At 32.1% G+C, this 18,452-nt stretch overlaps 1 protein-coding gene across 3 annotated transcripts in view; it reads right to left on the bottom strand.

The window, feature by feature from the left end:
• Positions 1–18,452, bottom strand: part of LOC140063527 (ankyrin repeat and fibronectin type-III domain-containing protein 1-like) — a 70,756-nt gene that overhangs the window by 26,383 nt on the left and 25,921 nt on the right. For 2 of the 3 annotated variants that reach the window (XM_072109881.1, XM_072109880.1), the window contains exon 3: positions 8,830–8,984. In XM_072109881.1, coding sequence (XP_071965982.1) covers positions 8,830–8,984 — 155 coding nt within the window. Of the gene's footprint in view, positions 1–387; positions 951–8,829; positions 8,985–18,452 lie in introns of those variants that run through there. The other variant, XM_072109883.1, reaches the window with a different exon arrangement.

Raw genomic sequence — 18,452 nt, 5'->3', positions numbered from 1 at the left:
TTAATAGTAAGATCAGCGTGTAATGGTTGGTACGTCATGCTAAGGACAGCGTGTCTGCTGCTTTCTGGTCAGTCTGTGACAGAGACTAAAGAATGTAACTGCACACAATTTGCAGTCCTAACATGGAGCTAATATAGCTTCATGTTCCTAATTCAAGAAGACAAGCGAGTGGAACTTCATACTGGTATGTAACTCTGGGGCGGATCCAGAGTGAGGTACTTCGTGTCGAGACCCCTCGACCATTTCAAAATCCTGGATCCGCCCCAGTAACTAGATTAAATGTTTCAAGCAAGCTTACAGCACCAATTCAAGATGACAAGTTATACATTAGAACTAAACAAGGTCTGTCCAACGTTGGAAGTGATAAAAGAATGTTTACACACGTACCCAAGAGTTTTGTCTGGTAAAGCAACATATTAGATATGCTGGTCCGACGTCTATGTACTGATCTTTCCGATCGTATCATCTTGAAAACACTGTCAAAATCAAAACTGCTCTCACTTCCCTAAACAAATTTCATCAACTGACAATTACGGATGCTTCCAAAAGTGACCATGACGGGAAAATCCAGACAGGAAACCGGCATCTATTGTGTATCTACTTGTACAATCTTTCACAGACTATTTATGTTTCCTGAATTGTCATTCACAATATAGAAAACAAAACTTACTAGAGCATTTAAAAACAGCACAATGCCAGTCATATGCTAATTGCCGGTAAAACTTAGAACACAATATGGCTGCTGAACTTTATAGTAACAATAGTAACTACTAAAACTAAGCATTCTTATGTTAATTAAATTCACAACTAAGACACAATAGATATAATATGCTTGGTAATGCATGCTATTCAATGTTTAATCTAAATTTGGAACAAAGTTAGCCGATTCTAGTATAGTACAGTATATATAATTAGTCCATTCTAGTAGGAAAATTATGGAATACAGCGTCACATGTGAAGCATGTGTCAAAGGTTAGAAGCCTGACTTAAACAATGTGATACATATGTTACACTGTATTACAGAATTTGCCTATGATACTGGACAAATACTGTCATATGTAGAAATACTGTACAGTACAGGAATAGCAGGTGAAGTTTTCCAAGTCTGAATTATTTGTTGTTTTGATAGATTTCAAATTGAATCAAAGCTTGTTTTGAATACTTTTTTATTTTTTTTTATTAAAATTGTCACAAATAATGAAACATTTAAGAAGTTGCATACAGTTGACAGATTTATGATTGCGTCTTATAATAGACATTTAAAGTATGAATTCCGAGAATAAAAATATATTATAAAAAAGATTAATTGCTCATTATTTAAAAAAAAATGGTACATTCATCAAAAGTGTGATTTAAATAGTCAGGAGTTATACAATAGTAGACAGATTTGCAATTGGAGACTCAGGAAGTCTAAGTATGTACTTGGAATACTATAAGTCAACTATAAGAGGTATTGTAATGAACAGAAGATATAATTGATTTGGAGATCTTTAAACTGAATAAAATTATAACCTTTAAAAGTCAAATATACATTACTAATTACCGTATTTATTTGAGGGGGGCATTTTTTTTAGCGTAATATAAGGTCACTTGTATAATCAAATAAATTATCCCTGGATGCATATTATTAAAAGAACAATGAAAATTAGAAAATTTCATACCAATTTCACAATACCAGAAAATTGTTTCTTTTTCCAACAATTTTGTTTCAAGATTATTTGGTTTTTGAAGTTCAAATAAATATGTGTCATGCGCTAGCATTATATAAAAATCTGTTCATCATCAGCCGTTGTCAGTTGACTGCTGTACGAGAAAAAAAAAAAAATCTGTTATGTCATTTAATATGTAAATTTACAGTATTGTAACCAAAGGATGTTGTTTGCTATGATTGAAAAATATTACCACCACAATACTGAACCTTCAACACAATAAGAACTTTCAAATAGCGCTGCCAAGATCAACAACAACATACACATGTTATTAATTAAACAATAGTGATAATAAATAGGTAATTGTCAAATGTTACTGTACATATTTTATCAGAAACCATGTAAAGGTTATTTATTTAAAGTAATATATTGTTGTATTTCTTATACTACAACACATATTTATGTCTTTTGGTTCAAATTTTTCCCTGGCTTTATGTACCGTAATTTATTGTTTTAAACTTGTTTGGTAATTGTTTTACACCAGAAAGAGAGTACTTACAACCCACCAGGCTGGTGGTGTTGACAGTAAATTTGGATTCAATTTATATTTCTGTTGTTTTTGGAAAATAAATAAATTTAATTGAATTAAAGAGTTGACCTCTTGGCTTTCCTTTGATTGATATTTGTCTTGTTCGCTGTTTTATAATTGTATATGCGAGAAGTTTAAAAAAAATGATAATTTGTAGAGAAGCTGGATTTCTAACTATTCACAATTAAAACAAAATAGAAAAGAGTAAAATCATCTTGAAAAATTATAGAACTATAACCGGTTGGTGAATAAACGGGAGAGCAGGTGAAAACACATGACTGTTACTAAAATTACATTACATAATGTATATCAAAGTAGATTTTGAATAATATTAATAAACAGCTGAATTACTTCTTTTTTTTAATCCCTTTTCACAATTTATAATTTCCTCAATTGACATGAATTAATGATATTTCTCAATTTGCAGACAATAGAAATAGGAAATAGAATAATTATTGAGCAAAAAGACAACTGATTATTAAATATATAATATTTGAAATGTATCTATCTTATTATCTTTTCAAGGAAGAACATTTTTGTATACCATATGACAAATAAAGTTAGTTTGTGTCTAGTCAACCAGTGAACCAGAAACGAATGGTGGTAAACATGATACCTCTATTAAAACACTTTGTTGGGTCCGGAAAAGTGACCCCTTAATAGGAGTTATACTGAATTATTATGTATTTATAGTAGAACTCCTACTAAGGGGGCACATTTGGGACCTGACAAAGTGAATATATTTCTTCTTTTTCATCATGGAAAAGTGTCCCCTGAATAGTGATCTCTCAAAGGATGGAATGTACTCTACTATTGGAAAATAAATAATAATGATAATATTCTCATAGTGACTTACAAACCAAACTCAACAATCAATACAGAAGCTTATATTGTGACAAATATTTTTCTAGAAAATGAAGGTTTAATTGCATAGTGTCTATAGAGAATTTGCATCAACCAAAGATCCTTATTAATATTGTTAATCATTATCTAAAGTAATAATTCTTCTATCGACCAAACAGTTTGACATACTTCATCCATCATGATTAAAGTATATTCATTAATTTAGAACTTTTAAATCTCGTTTATTTCTTTTTAAATGAAATCTTTGAAACCTTAAAAGGTTTTGAACGTGATCAACTACATTAACGCCGTCAATATGTATCATATTTTGAAGTTAGAAATCTACATATATAATGACAGGGGTCAGATTTTATATCAAACATAAAAAAAGAGTAATTTTTCAAAATAAACCTAAGTAAATATTTTTTAAAGGTTATGGACCTCTTCTGGATTTGTCCAGGTATATGTAAACATAACTTTCCCGAATTCCGGATAGTTCTTCCCGAGTTAAACATTTCATGACTAACAATCGGAAAGTCCGACTGTCAATGCCCTGCAATGTGTAATTTCACCCTAATTAGTATTATCATATCATAATTAAAAATTAATTTCTTTATTAGTTGGACATTTTTTAAAGAAAATAGTTTGCATGTTAGAAAATGAAAGTGAAATCTACGATAACGTGAGCATCATGAATTTCCTTTGAGGTTTTGAAATACAGCGTTTGGCTGATCAATGGTTTGGCCTCTAGAAATGATATGTGAGGGCACTCCAACACCTGATAACTGCATTGTGTGATTCATTCATTGCATTAACTAATATAGGCCAGTGCGAACACCAAGTCAGTTCAGCGATTGTGTTACTTTTTTTAAAGGTTTATGTATAAACACTCAATGTTTTCATTTTTAGTTTATTCAGTAGTCAACCCTCTGCCAATACTGGACACACCATGGCATTGTGGCATTCCTAATATGTCCAGTTTTCTACAAAGCATGGTATTCCAAATGTGTTTTTAATGGTAAAAGAATGGAACTTTTGGACCTCAAGAAAAGACTGGTTTTGGGAGATTTTACAGTTTACAGAGAGTCTGGAGATCTATTATATCCAATGGCTAAAATCATTGCATACAATACAAGAAAGCCACTCAGAGAGTGCACCTCCGCCTACTGTAAAATTCTTCTACATAAGATTTCTCCAGGAAAAGCTGTGTGTGATTTAGGCTAATTTCACTACAAGCATGTGTATGCGAATTGGTGTAAACCAGCCTTTCAACTAACAATAGTATCAGTTGACTAACAATAGAACAGCAACGGTAAAAACAAACGAGTAAATTTTAAAGGAAATAGGTTTTTTAAAACTACTCGTATTAAAAAACCTGTAAATTAAATCAAATTATGTTTTAAAATTACAAATCACAAATGAAGTTTTTCGGACAAGTTGTTTTTTTGAGAAAATGCAATTTGAGTTTACTTTAAGACTGCTTGCCATCTTTTGAAAATTCTGTCCTATCTTTTAACACTAGCAGGTCTGAAAATTATACTAAAATCTGGTCAAGAATTGAGATCGTGGTCCGGATGGAGTGGTCCGTAAAGATCTTGTAATTACTTTTTGAGTAATCCTGCTAACAAACAAACAAACAAACGCGATTGATTACATATACCTCCTTGGCTGAGGTTAAATATAATACTTAAAACTAAGATGGTTAAAAAGTTACATCACGAGCTAGTGAATGGGTTATTAATGTTTATAAAACTACAAATCATATAAAATATGGTAATAAAAATAAAATGTTAAGATAACAAGTAGTGAATGGGTAAATGACGTGTACAAAAACTTTATAAACATAAATCTTGTTCATACATTTTGTAGCTCGTTCACAAAAGGTTATCAATTGACTAGCATATAAATATTGTATGATTAGACGACGAACATTGAAAGAAAATAGTACGTCATCCATAAATATAAACATTCCGAGAGGGATAAAAGCTTTAAAAATGATGGACATGTTTAAATTATTGCGCAAATTCTTAAAAAATGACAAGCACCACTGTGTGTACATTTTTTTGTTTCTGTGAAAGGAAATTCTTCGGTGTGACCCCAATCTGTAGTTTAAATGTGACCAATTGGTGCCAAGTAAACCCTGATACTACCGTGACCTACGACCTAGTAATGTCATGTTCATTCATTGTGTGTACGCAAAACATTGGCACATGCTTCAACAGTTTTGGCAGATTCTAGTTTAAGACCGCCATGACACAATGTAGGTAGGTCATAGGTCAACTAAAACCAGTCAATGTCCTCGATAATGAGGACAGTTGCAAGACAAGTAGTAAGTAACTCTGTAATACAGCGTTTATTTGAAAGGAACGCTTGCAAAGAAAAATCAAGCTTGAAGTGGTAATCCATATTGCCATCATCAATCATATTCAGTACATGCATTTAGTTTTTGAATGGTTCGGCATCACTGACAAATAAGTAGACTACAACACGTTTTGCCAAGTTACCCTAGCAGAACTAATAAGTTATTGCATCATTGGTGATGAAACAAGTCCTATATTGATGTTAGTAAATTAAAGCGAAACATTTTGCAGAAAACGTGTACTGCAATAATACATATACTGGATATATGCCAACACAAGATATTAATTACATATCAAATACGTTGCAAAAACATTTAAAGTCGCCAAAGCTGAACATGAAAAGTAGTGATTGCGTCATCAGTGATAGTAAATCACTCTCTGCCTGTTATGAGCTTTTAATAAATGAAAATTTAAACACAAATTTTAGTTTCAAGTGATTATTGGATGAAAATTTGAAATTTCTGTCATTGTATCGCAATCGGAATAAAACCAATTCTCTTTAAATGCGGTAACAAAACTTTCGGGACATTCCCGGATCAAACAGTTAATAGTTAAATCATTCCTTAACACGTTTTTAATGTCTGTCCAACTGGATTTAGGTGGGATTCAAAGGGCGGGCAAATTTGCAGGGTACACACTGGTCCTTGGAAATGTTTGAGAGAATTTTTTGTAACATGCTAATTTTGCGCAATAATGTAAATTATTTTGTGGTTCTATTGAACGAGAAGTTGTTTGTTTAAATTTTATGTTACTACATGTATATATGTCTGTTTAATAGAATTACAAGTGTTATGAAGTATTAATTTATATACAAATAATTAATTAATTTATGTGTGACGTTCTTTTTTTGTTGATCCAATATAAATAGAGAAACATCCTGGTTTCAACGAAAGGTCACAGAATAAATCTGGATTAGAAAAATCAAAGACACAATGTTGAAGGGGGACATGACCTCCCATACATTTATGGCGACATCATTCATGCCCAGAAAAATAAGGAGGCATTGTTAACGCAGTGAAAAAAAGAGTCAACCAACATGATGGTGATGTCAGACAAGAGTGGAAATATTGGCAGTTGACTATTATAGTGGTATTTAATAAAATTAAAGATCTAATTAATTTTATAGTTCACTTTGTTAATTTGGCTGTGAAATTATATTATTTCATTTTGTTCAGAACTAAAACTTCTCTGATACAAAGAGAACAAGGAAGATAACAATCAAATCAGGCCTTGTTTTTTAAGGCGAGCGAGTCCTAACACACTCCTAAACAGCCCTTGAGGTGTGCGATCACTCACCCAACACACTCCTAAACAGCCCTTGAGGTGTGCGATCACTCACCTAACACACTCCTAAACAGCCCTTGAGGTGTGCGATCACTCACCTAACACACTCCTAAACAGCCCTTGAGGTGTGCGATCACTCACCTAACACACTCCTAAACAGCCCTTGAGGTGTGCGATTTACAATACGCTTACATTTGGTAAACTTCTACACACAAAAATGCAAACAGCATACCTACAGCACCCCTGAATGTATTGAGGAGTGCAATTAGTAGCGCATCTATAATTTTTAAAAGACAAGGCCTGTCAAATCCACACTTAGTAAAGCAATTGAAGATCACACAACGATGAGGAATAAAGGCTCTTTCACACTCCGACACGGTTGCGGCCCGGCACCAAAAAATAAAAATCAAACGTCAATATTTCGTTTTCACTAAACTCCATACAGTTATGCACCAATTGATATTAATTCATACATACAATCTTTTTTTTCGGAATCTCTGGTCCATAGAAAGTAAAATTACATATAAACTAATAAAAACAAAAAACAAAACTGTACTAATTATGCGTGTAGCTGCGTGAAAATGAGACATTGCAGGGCTCGAAATTTACTTTTTTTTCGACTAGCAAACTTTGCTAGTTGTAAAAAAATTAACTAGCAAAATCAGCAGCATAACTAGCAATCACAATTTTTTTTCGGTAAAATAGTTAAATTCTACACAAATCTGAATTTATTTAGGTGTAGACCTAGGCCTAGCTTTTAGGTGTAGGCCTTGCTAGCTAGGCAAAGCTGTAGTAGTAGTAGTACCCTTTTTAGCCAAATTAAAAAAAGATCAAGACATGCTTTCATGCTAGCCAAATCAAGGGCGTTTCGGCCTATGGACGAGACGTTTCGGCCCACTTTTTTTTAGGTCGAAACTTTTAAAATTTGAAGCGGAACAAAATTTACTAGGCCTATGTATAAAATATTATTGCCGATGACAAAACTGAGTTTTATATTGTTTATATCCAGACGTAATTAAAACATTAAATTTAATTGCCACCGATCGAAATTGGTAGGCCCTAACTAATCCGTCCACGCTACGCCCGCCTCACTCCGCCGTCTCTCGCGCTCCACTCGTCTCTATCCAGGAAATTCCCTATCGCGAGAGGCATGATGTTGGAATAATAGTGGGCTGATCAATAGTTTGAAAACAGCTTACGGCATTTCTTAAGTGAATTTTTATTCAACGTATTCTTCTTTGATGAATCCTTTGCCCATTGCTGTGTAAATCAGTAATTAAAGTTGTGATGCGAAAGTGTGTGTAATTTAATTCCACAGGTAAACAATATAGGCATAAGAAAATCCATCGCACAAACAACAGGACCTCGTGGTGTGCCGAGGAGACGTTCTTCGAGCGCGAGATCATAAACAAAATTGGAAGAGTCCATTAAGTGGGGGGGGGGGGGGGGTGTTTACTATTTACGAATCTATTAAATACGCGCTTCGACCACTGTGTAGGCAAAATATTTATTTCGTTAAATCCCTAAATTGATAATCGCGTATTCTGTAATCAGGTGACTGATGATGTAATCCTTAGCGACGTACTAAATGCACATGCTTTTGTGTTGGGGAAAAGCTTGCTGTTAATATAATGCACATCGTTAACAACTATGCTACCACATGATTCATGGTGCTATTCGCGTTTCCTTGACGTAAATTGGCGGCGTGTAAATGAAACAATTGTTTTCACCAAATTGGTTCCTATTAGCCGTTGTCGACATAGCGATTGGCGGCTAGCGTGGCTAAGCTAAAAAGTACGTATTTTAAAAAAAATTACACTAGCAAACATTTGCTAGTTATGAAATTTTCAACTAGCAATTATCAAGAATCTACTAGCAAAATGCTAGTTTGCTAGCGTGAATTTCGAGCCCTGCATTGATGTTCACTTTGATTTTCCGGCGTCGAACCTGTGCTGAAAGACCCTTCAGAAAAGGAAAAGAAACAAAGGATGAAAGACGTTGCATTAAATGGCATCATCCTTGTTTGCAGTCTATTTTTTAACTAATAACATACTATATTCATTAAAATAAAAAATAAACAACTGATTGCAAACCAATAACATACCATTTCTTGCTATACTAAGAGACGGTACAGATTGCTGACGACTGCCGAGACTCGTACTTTCCAATTCAGGCTCTTCTGTCTCCTCTGAGCCGACAGTATTCAAAGAGGGCGTAGTTTTAGATCGTACCATGTTGACGGCGTTCAGATTCGTAGAACTAAAAGTAAGGAAGTCATTGGGATAAGTAAAATAATACTCTATTGGTGATAGAAAATTTATTATTGGTTATCTGTCGTTTTAAAATATTTTGTATAGAGAGCCACTAAATACAGTTGATCATACTCATCATCGCATCATCTTTATTGAGTACAAGCCTCAATATCTGGTTAACTTTACCTACCATTGTAATTCCTTACCATTGCCAAGAGGGAATTTGTTTGTTATAATTATGTTCTTCAGCTAGTGGCACTCCATACAAACATGACCAAAATAAAAAATTGACCATTATCATTGTAAATCCACCAATGTCCTCATTTATTATTCAGTATACACTCTCCTATCAAACCAGCTTTCATTTAATTTATATGACCAACAAACAATAATTAATGTAAAATAAAAAAAAATAAAAAATAGAAATAGAGTATTTTCTCAACTTCACTTTGGAAACTCTCTATCCCCAATTTTTATTGAAATTATTATGGATAGACGTAATATTTTTTACACCTTAAATGTTGAAATCTTGAATTACATAATATGACGCACAACAAAATGTTCCACATGCAATAATCTATATCGATTATATGATGAACTAGAGCCTACAACTAAAGACACTGCATATCAGTGTATTTATAGTATAATGATTATTTAAATGTACATCGAATATATGAGATTGCGATATGCATAGATAAGACCGGAGACAAAGACAATAGGACAATAGGAATACCTCATTTGTCTAAAACTTAATCTAACCAAGAAGATTCTAAGGATATGAGTTTGTAATTTACAATAATAATCTTACAAACTCGGAAATTGTTGTGCCACATTCGCCATAAAACTTTTTTTTAATGCAAATCATATAATGCAAGCTTAATATACACACATTCTATTTATAAATATTATATAAAAATGCTGTTGCTATCAATGGATGTATCCAGCTCAATTAAAGCAATAGGCTAAATCCAAATTTTATAAAAGAAGGAAAAGTGTCAAATTTTAGAAAAAAATCATTTCTTCCTAGTGTCATGGAGGTTATAAAGATTCTAAGGATATGAGTTTGTAATTTACAATAATAATCTTACAAACTCGGAAATTGTGGTGCCACATTCGCCATAAAACTTTTTTTTAATGCAAATCATATAATGCAAGCTTAATATACACACATTCTATTTATAAATATTATATAAAAATGCTGTTGCTATCAATGGATGTATCCAGCTCAATTAAAGCAATAGGCTAAATCCAAATTTTATAAAAGAAGGAAAAGTGTCAAATTTTAGAAAAAAATCATTTCTTCCTAGTGTCATGGAGGTTATAAAGACTAAACTCCACTTTGTTATTTTATGTTGGCTCAGTGAACATGTCGGTGATACGTAACTGCTTGTGCAACAGTCTATTTGTCTGTCTGTCTATCTGTCTGTCTGTCTATCTATCTGTGATTTCAGCACAAACAAGGTGGGTTTGAGGATATATTAACCGCCTCTTTTAGCCCCCTCCCCTCACTTCTAAAACTCTGACCTTTGCGCATTCATTAATTCCCGATTCATCACTTCCTGAACCCTGTAGACACGTGCCCGCCAGAATGGCATATGGAACTCCAAATCCGGAATACATTGTTTCCACATCATTTATATAGATTCCAATCCTTGATTCATAGCAATTTTTGTACTTCATAGCAAAAGTGAATATATCTAAAATGGTTTGTTAAATACTCCTTTCTATCTATGCATATTACACAGCAGCAACTTCATTCAAATAGTTTCCAATAACCACCACAGATTAAAAATATATTTTTCTTTATTTCAAATAATGTCAACTGGCTAATGAGTGCAATTCAGCTGCTAAATTGTTTAGACATGGACGCAACAGTTGTCTTGTCAACAATTAATACAATATGTTTAACATATTGGATACCAACAGATGTGATCAAATGATCGTATAAAACCTGTCAAAGACCTATTCAAATCAAACACAAAATATTGATTATTAAAATTTGTGCATATGAATTGTGTGCAATAATCAACACGTCAATAAGGTGGGCAAGTTATTTGTTTGTAGAGATTAATAACAACATAAAATCTACTAATCAGCAATCGATAATGTAATTTTGATAAAGACATAAATCATTTGATCTTTTATTGTATATTAAAATGTTGATAATTCATCAAAGTAATAAACACATATAAATATATACATAAATTTAAACACAACAGGCAAAATACTGAAAATAATGGCAATGCTGTGGGTATCAGTGGCTCAATGGAGATACAAAATGAAATAAATATAATAACGTAAAACAGCCAGAAAAATTAGCAGAGCTTTCGGCCACACTAGCCCTCCATCAGTGCAAGTGATATATACATATAAACACAACAGGCAAAGAACATTAATTCTAAACTACCTGGTGATATACTGAAATTCAATCAATTAATTTGAAATGATAAAGATGAGAAAAAGTCGCCCCAACCGAGATTCGAACTACTTGATATATATATACCAAAGGCACATAAAAATAAATATTTATAAATAGTATTCATTCATTATATAACAACTTTTAGACTTGAATTTGATATTCATTTTGGAAAAACTAAAGATAAAATTATCTCCATCATTATTTTGTAATGAAGTAATGTACAAGAGTTACAATTATGCATCATTTATTTTATTTATTTATTTTATTAATTTTAGCAACATTAAAAAAACACTCTGTCTATCTAACTGTACCAAAGAATGATAGTTTAGGCACATCCATGCAATACACTGCACTAAATAAAAATGAGGAAGGTGATACTAACAGTTTTTAATATTGCCATGGTACATGTCTCATTAAGCTTCTACAAAGTATTTTAACATAAATTATGGTATATTAAAGTATGTGTAAATCCATTGTAATTGAGTTGATATTAAGTCATATCAAATGTGAAAATGAGTTTAACTTGCAGACTGTGAAATCCCAATGGCGGTTGAATAAAATCATGTGTATAATTAATTAATTAGTTTGTCTGTTAATTTGCATACAACAAATCTGGTTGTATGACTCATATACCACAGTCTTCTGTTAAAATTCTATTTTCAAAATTCTTTTTACTTTCTTTATTCCATTAATTCCAGTAATAATTATATTAAATAAATGAATTTTGACATACCGTAGCATAGAGTTAAAATAAAAGTTGACATATTTAAAAAAAAAACACTCGGTAACCAAGCGCTGCCTTTAATGTTCAATAATTTAATTTAAATCAATTTAGGAAAGTGTTTGACGCTGAAGAGTTTATTCATAGCATTTGAAAAATACATTAGTACCTTTACACAATCAACTACACTATCAAATTGTATGTGACGTGCTCATATGGACATGATGATGTCCTATCACTACTATATATTTGGGTGTCACTACCATATTTCACACTTTTTTGTCAATGATAGTGTAGACAGAGCTTAAGATGTTATTGAGTTGCTATATGGTCTGGGTTCTTGTTATATGTTCCTGTCATTAATAACTTATAATTAACTATATTTAAATGTTTTCTTAAATCCAAAGGCAAATTACTGAAAAAGTGACAATGCTGTGGGTATCAGTGGCTGGATCTCAATGGAGAAAAAAAAAAGCGAAAAGCTAAATCAAAACGATAAGTAAAACAGCCAGAAAAGTTATCAGAGCTTTCGGGAAACACTAGCCCTTCATCATCTTATATAGTCTTATATTTTGTTAATCATGGCATTGTACACCCTTTAGGTGTTTCAAATGTAATATTAAATATTATTATCTATCTGGACTGGACCTAGCATCTAGAAAAAAACCTTATTTCATTGAAAATTGGTATTGGAAATTGTGGTGATACAGTAGAGCTCATATTAAGGGAACATCTTCAGGACCACACAAAGTGTCCCTGTAATACGGCGTGTCCTCTTGTTATGTTAGCCATGGTTTAAAACATATATTTCCCCTTGCTTGTTTCCCTGGTGTGTCCTAATGTCTCCTAAATTGTAGGTCCCATGAATAGAGTGTGTCAATAAATTTGGCCCTGCCATCATTTTCATAATTTGTCAATCACTGAATTCACACCTACCCAGACGCATGATATGTACACACAAGCATTTTATATGTCATTTTTCAATTAAATGACGGCATATTACAATGTTTCGCTTTTCCTTTTAAGCATCCTGATTTTTCAGAGCATTAAAGTAATGAATACCCAAGGAATATAAACAATAAATAACATATGCTGAATTTATATGTTAAAACATGGCACCTAGATGGTGCCAGTTTTTACGTATTTCATGCTGTAATTTCCTGCTGAAACATAACATAGCACGCTACAATCTAGTCTCTAGGGCTACAAGACCGACTTTTCATTTAAAATTATTACTACTTCTAAAAAACAAAACAAATAAAATGACAGGCAATTGTATGCAAACATATTGAGAGCTGTATAATGTAATAAGAAAAATATGAAAATATCTCAGTTTGTTAAAATGAATGTTTTTCAATCCATCCATAAACTTTTTGGGTAACAACTCTTTTATAATGTTTCTATATCAACATCAAATAGTAAATCTGTGTTTTTACGCCTCAATCACAGGCTTCACTCGGATTAAGAAAGGAATTGCAAAACATAACATAGCTTCTATACAAACATTTCATGATTAACATTAAACTACAACATTACAAATAAATTTAGATTTATGAAAAGCATAATGCATACAGCCTATACATGCCTCACAATATAAGTCTTTACCTTGTAATCTAGTAACGTACTGACGTAATACATATACTTAAGTTTAATCTCAAAAGCTTGAATAAAAGCCACTACCGTCTCAATGTTATGACGTAAAAATAATACTACGCATGTTGTCATTGAAAGTTGCCCATGTTTATCTGGGGTAAATCATAACTACAATAGTCGATCTGATTTAGAGTACAGTAATGTCAACATCTCCATTCAAAGACACCCCCATAAAATGGACACACATTTGGGTCCAGAAGTGTCCTCTTATTAGAAGTTCTAGCCCTGGGCATTATGTCTTAATAATGGTAATTTAAAACATTTTTTTTTGTTAAAGTCATCGTCAATGTTTTCACAAAAAAAAAAAAAAAGTTTAAATATTATATTGTATGTTTTTAGAACAACTTTGATATTTCAACAAAATAATAATTAATAGATTCAAGATTCTTTATTCATCCATAATATTTTAGATTTATTTCTCTACTTTTTCCACACGGAAAAAAGGTAAAAAGCATCTAAACCCCGAAAACAAAAACTAGTGTGGAGACCGTCCATAGGAAAAGGATGATTTCAAGAGACAGAATAAACAAACAAAATTAAACTTGACTTCAAAGAAAACCGTCGACAGTAAAACCATCTTTAGCAGTCACCCTATTCAAGAAAATATGATATCCAATTATCTTCAATAGAATTTTCCATTAGCTTTTACCTTGAGTATTTAAATTGTTAATTCCACAACTTAACGTACATGTCATTATGTGAGTATTTTTAACTTAAATACGTCACTTTCTATTAAATGATTGGTGTTCAATCCCGCTATATCTATTTATATAGAGGTAATTTAACCATTTGAATGTCAATTTGGGTTATAGTACTTTGACAGATTTTGGGCTTAAATTGATTTTAGTACTTAAATCAAACATTTGTTTTAATTAATTCTTAATTTAGAGTCACGTTGGGATTAACTACACTTTACTTACTTGCCTATTTCTATTTTGAATGCATAAGTGTACATAAATAACATTTAAATTCTCCCCTCCCCCTCATCATCTTTTATATTTAAATGTGAAGAAGTTTGACAGTCCTTCACATTTTTTCTTTGGATACATATTGACAATCATTCAGAATAAATGCCCCTCTCAATTAAATGCCTCAGGGAGTTTACTTTTACCCTTGAATAAACATCCCAGCACATTCATATACACCCGTAAATGTATTGTTTACTGATGTTGTTGAACAATTTGTACTGTATGTTATCACTTCTTGATATTGTGTTATAATAATAATAATAATAACAGGATTTTTATAGCGCACATACCACTCAAGAGTGCTCAAGGCGCATAAAAAAAAAAAATCATACAGACGCCTGACAAATAAAATGCAATTTCTTTGGAGGGTCCCCATCTCGTTCTGTCGCGGTCCCGGACCCCTACCTAGGTGACCAAACAAAGGAGTAGGATACACATTTGCCTTGCGACAGATGACCGGTTGCTCAGAGACATTGACAACCAAGACAGAGGCACCCCAAAGATAATGCTGGTCAGGAATAAGTATCTATATATAAATTTACGTAAGGGCAAAATTTGGTCAATCGCGCCTTACTTCTAGAATTTTTACTCGATGGTATATAAAGTTGGTTCGTACTTTCGGTACTGATTTTAACCACCTGATGTAACCCTGTTTACTAATTAAATTAAGTTAGATAATTAGTTATTGACGATTAAAACGAATTTAGGTTCAACGATTTGCCCCAAATAGGGGTGTTTTCCGATCGTGGTATACACTGTCTAATGGATGTCCATCTTGAAAAATACCCGCCACAAAAATGCGAGGAGGCTTCGCATTTTCCTATCTCCTCCTACGATAATTGTTTTTAATAGCTGAAAACCGGTTGAACAGTTCGAGTACAGCATCATAATGTTGAAGACAGGCCGATTTTCTTTAAAAAATACTATTTTGATACATTTAATATACGTTTTTACAAATGTATTGATTTGTGATGAATGGAACATTCCAAATTATTTGGTATAACCATACAGGTATAGATTTAGATTTATGGGCCCCCTTGGAGAATAAACATAAATAGTATTGCAATGCTGTACAATACTGTTAAGGTATTAACCACTTTTGATCGCAATTTGAATCGCAAATTTCTTACTGTGAGTGTTGGTACTGTTAGATGTAATATAAAAATATATACAAATAAACTTTATTACTGTGAGTGTGGGTAGGCCCTACTGTTAGATTATAAACATATAATATACAAATAAACATTCCAAATTATTTGGTTTAACCATAGAGGTATAGGTTTAGATTTATGGGCCCCCTTGGAGAATAAACATAAATAGTATTGCAATGCTGTACAATACTGTTAAGGTATTAACCACTTTTGATAGCAATTTTAATCGCAAATTTCTTACTGTGAGTGTTGGTACTGTTAGATGTAATATAAAAATATATACAAACTAGATTTAATTCGTCACTATGACGAATTATAGGTTATATGCATTGATTTAAATAAAGATAATTGATTTTTAAAAGATATATTGATTGATTGATTTTCTCAGAATCTTTAATTATTTATAATATATGATAGGACCTTGCTAACGCGAACACCATAGCCGGTATCACAATCCGATCAAAGATCCATATGCGTATAATGTCATAAACCACATTTGTTGTTACATAATAATAAAGACATAAGTTAATTTTTATCTAGATTTCATTATAAATCATGTGTATAATCTATACACTAAGAAATAAATTTGAACAAACAATACGGATAATAAAAAAAAAAAATCTTATTTCGTTTCCCAAGGTGAGACTCGATCTCGGTACCTTGAATGCCATAGACACGAGCACAGACCACCGAGCCGTACACAACTGACTAAAAGTTGTAGAAAAATTCCTCCGTGTATTTACTATGCAGTAACCACTTTGATGCAAATAGATTATTACATACCGAAATGAATTATAATTTTTTACTATGATGACATCTTTAAAATGTATACAAATGATGCACTGTCAAACTACATACTTTTAACTTTAATATATGAATTTTTGAAGGAAGAAAGTTTATGTTAAGTTTGTTATTTTGGCCTAAGAAAATGTCATAATTTGTTTGATTGTCGAAATTATGTTTTTTTAATTTAATATGCAATTAATGATGACTTAATCAACTTTTGTTCTCTTAATTTGATAATAAATCATACATATGATACATACACTTCAAGAAAATGAAATAAAAAATAGGTGTTCCCCTGCATTCTGACGATATATATTAATTTTAAAATTTAGCATATTTTCACCATTTTGTTAAGTTATACGTGCGTAGCCAGTCACTTTTGACGTGCTCGTATAACGCAATTTCGAGTTGAAACCTGAATCAAATATGATGATATTATTAAAGAAAGATTGTAAAACAGAAATCGGGCAAAAAGAGTGCGCATTAACGTTTAACGCGCAGTGCGCGTGCAAAAATCTGCGCACTCATGGCAATTTTTTAAACGCTTAAAATTGCCTGAAACGTACTCTAATTTCATCGAAAATAAATTTTGACAATTTTGAACATTTTAAGCGCGCGTACGCAAGCGTTATATGCGCTACGCACGTAATTTAATTGCCATATGATGAAATATGACCTGAAATTTATGAGTACCAAATTTTGTTTAATTGTGATTCATGCTTGTGAAGATATGATTACAAACGTGATTTCGTAAAATCGCGCGTAGACCGCGTAATTTTTGATTACGCATCGTGAAAATATAACCACATCGATTCCTGGCCATGAGGAATATACTCTGAAAACTTGACTTAGCTAGATTAAACTGATGCCAAGATAATGCACGGACAAAATAGTGCTAAGGAAAGAATAAATAAATAAATAAATAAATAAATAAATAAATAAAGATTTTGACAGAATCAAGAGGTTATATGCATATCATGCATATAACCTAATAAACTTTATTACTGTGAGTGTGGGTAGGCCCTACTGTTAGATTATAAACATATAATATACAAATAAATAAACGTTATTACTGACAGTTGCTTCTCAACGTTTGTATTAATTAATAATTTAAAAATATATAAACGTCGTAGTGGTGTATCGTTACATGTACTTTACTATTTCAATCGACTATGACAGTGAGAGTTTTAACAAAATACCGTATTAAATCGTAAATGTTTTACTGTATTTAGTGGTATATTATTTATAGGCCTATAAAACATTAAAAACAATATTTCGTTACTGAGTGGATAAGAATATATTTTAAAATGTTTCCTCTTTGTACCTATCTTCTTCCCCCATCCCTCAACCCTTAATGTTACATACAAAACACAAATTGGGTTTGTTTAAATGAGTCCAAAAATTTGACTCATTTTGTTTCTCTCTCGGAAGTAATTCCCAGGGTGCTAATTTTGGTTGACTACATAAATCATTGTGTATATTTATTCGTTTCTGTAAACGACAATGTATTATAGTCCTGCGGTACGTACATTTGAAATCTCCATTTTTTTCTCGCTGGAAATACTGTGTATTCGAGAACCATCTGTGGGCACGACCTAGATGGTACGCGAGCGAAGCGAGCGTGCCATCTAGTACTATACAATTCTAGAACTTCAGAAACATCATGATTTCCATATGCCTTAATGAATAAATGTGTTTTTAATTGTGTTTTAGTTGTTCATATTGAGGAGTGTTTATAGAGTAAATGTCCCCTTGCATAAATACTGTAGTGTAATTA

The sequence above is a fragment of the Antedon mediterranea genome, chromosome 1 (assembly GCF_964355755.1).
Source record: "Antedon mediterranea chromosome 1, ecAntMedi1.1, whole genome shotgun sequence".
NCBI lineage: Eukaryota > Metazoa > Echinodermata > Crinoidea > Comatulida > Antedonidae > Antedon > Antedon mediterranea.
The sequence above is the reverse complement of the archived record's forward strand: the minus strand, read 5'-3'. Positions and strand labels throughout refer to the sequence as shown.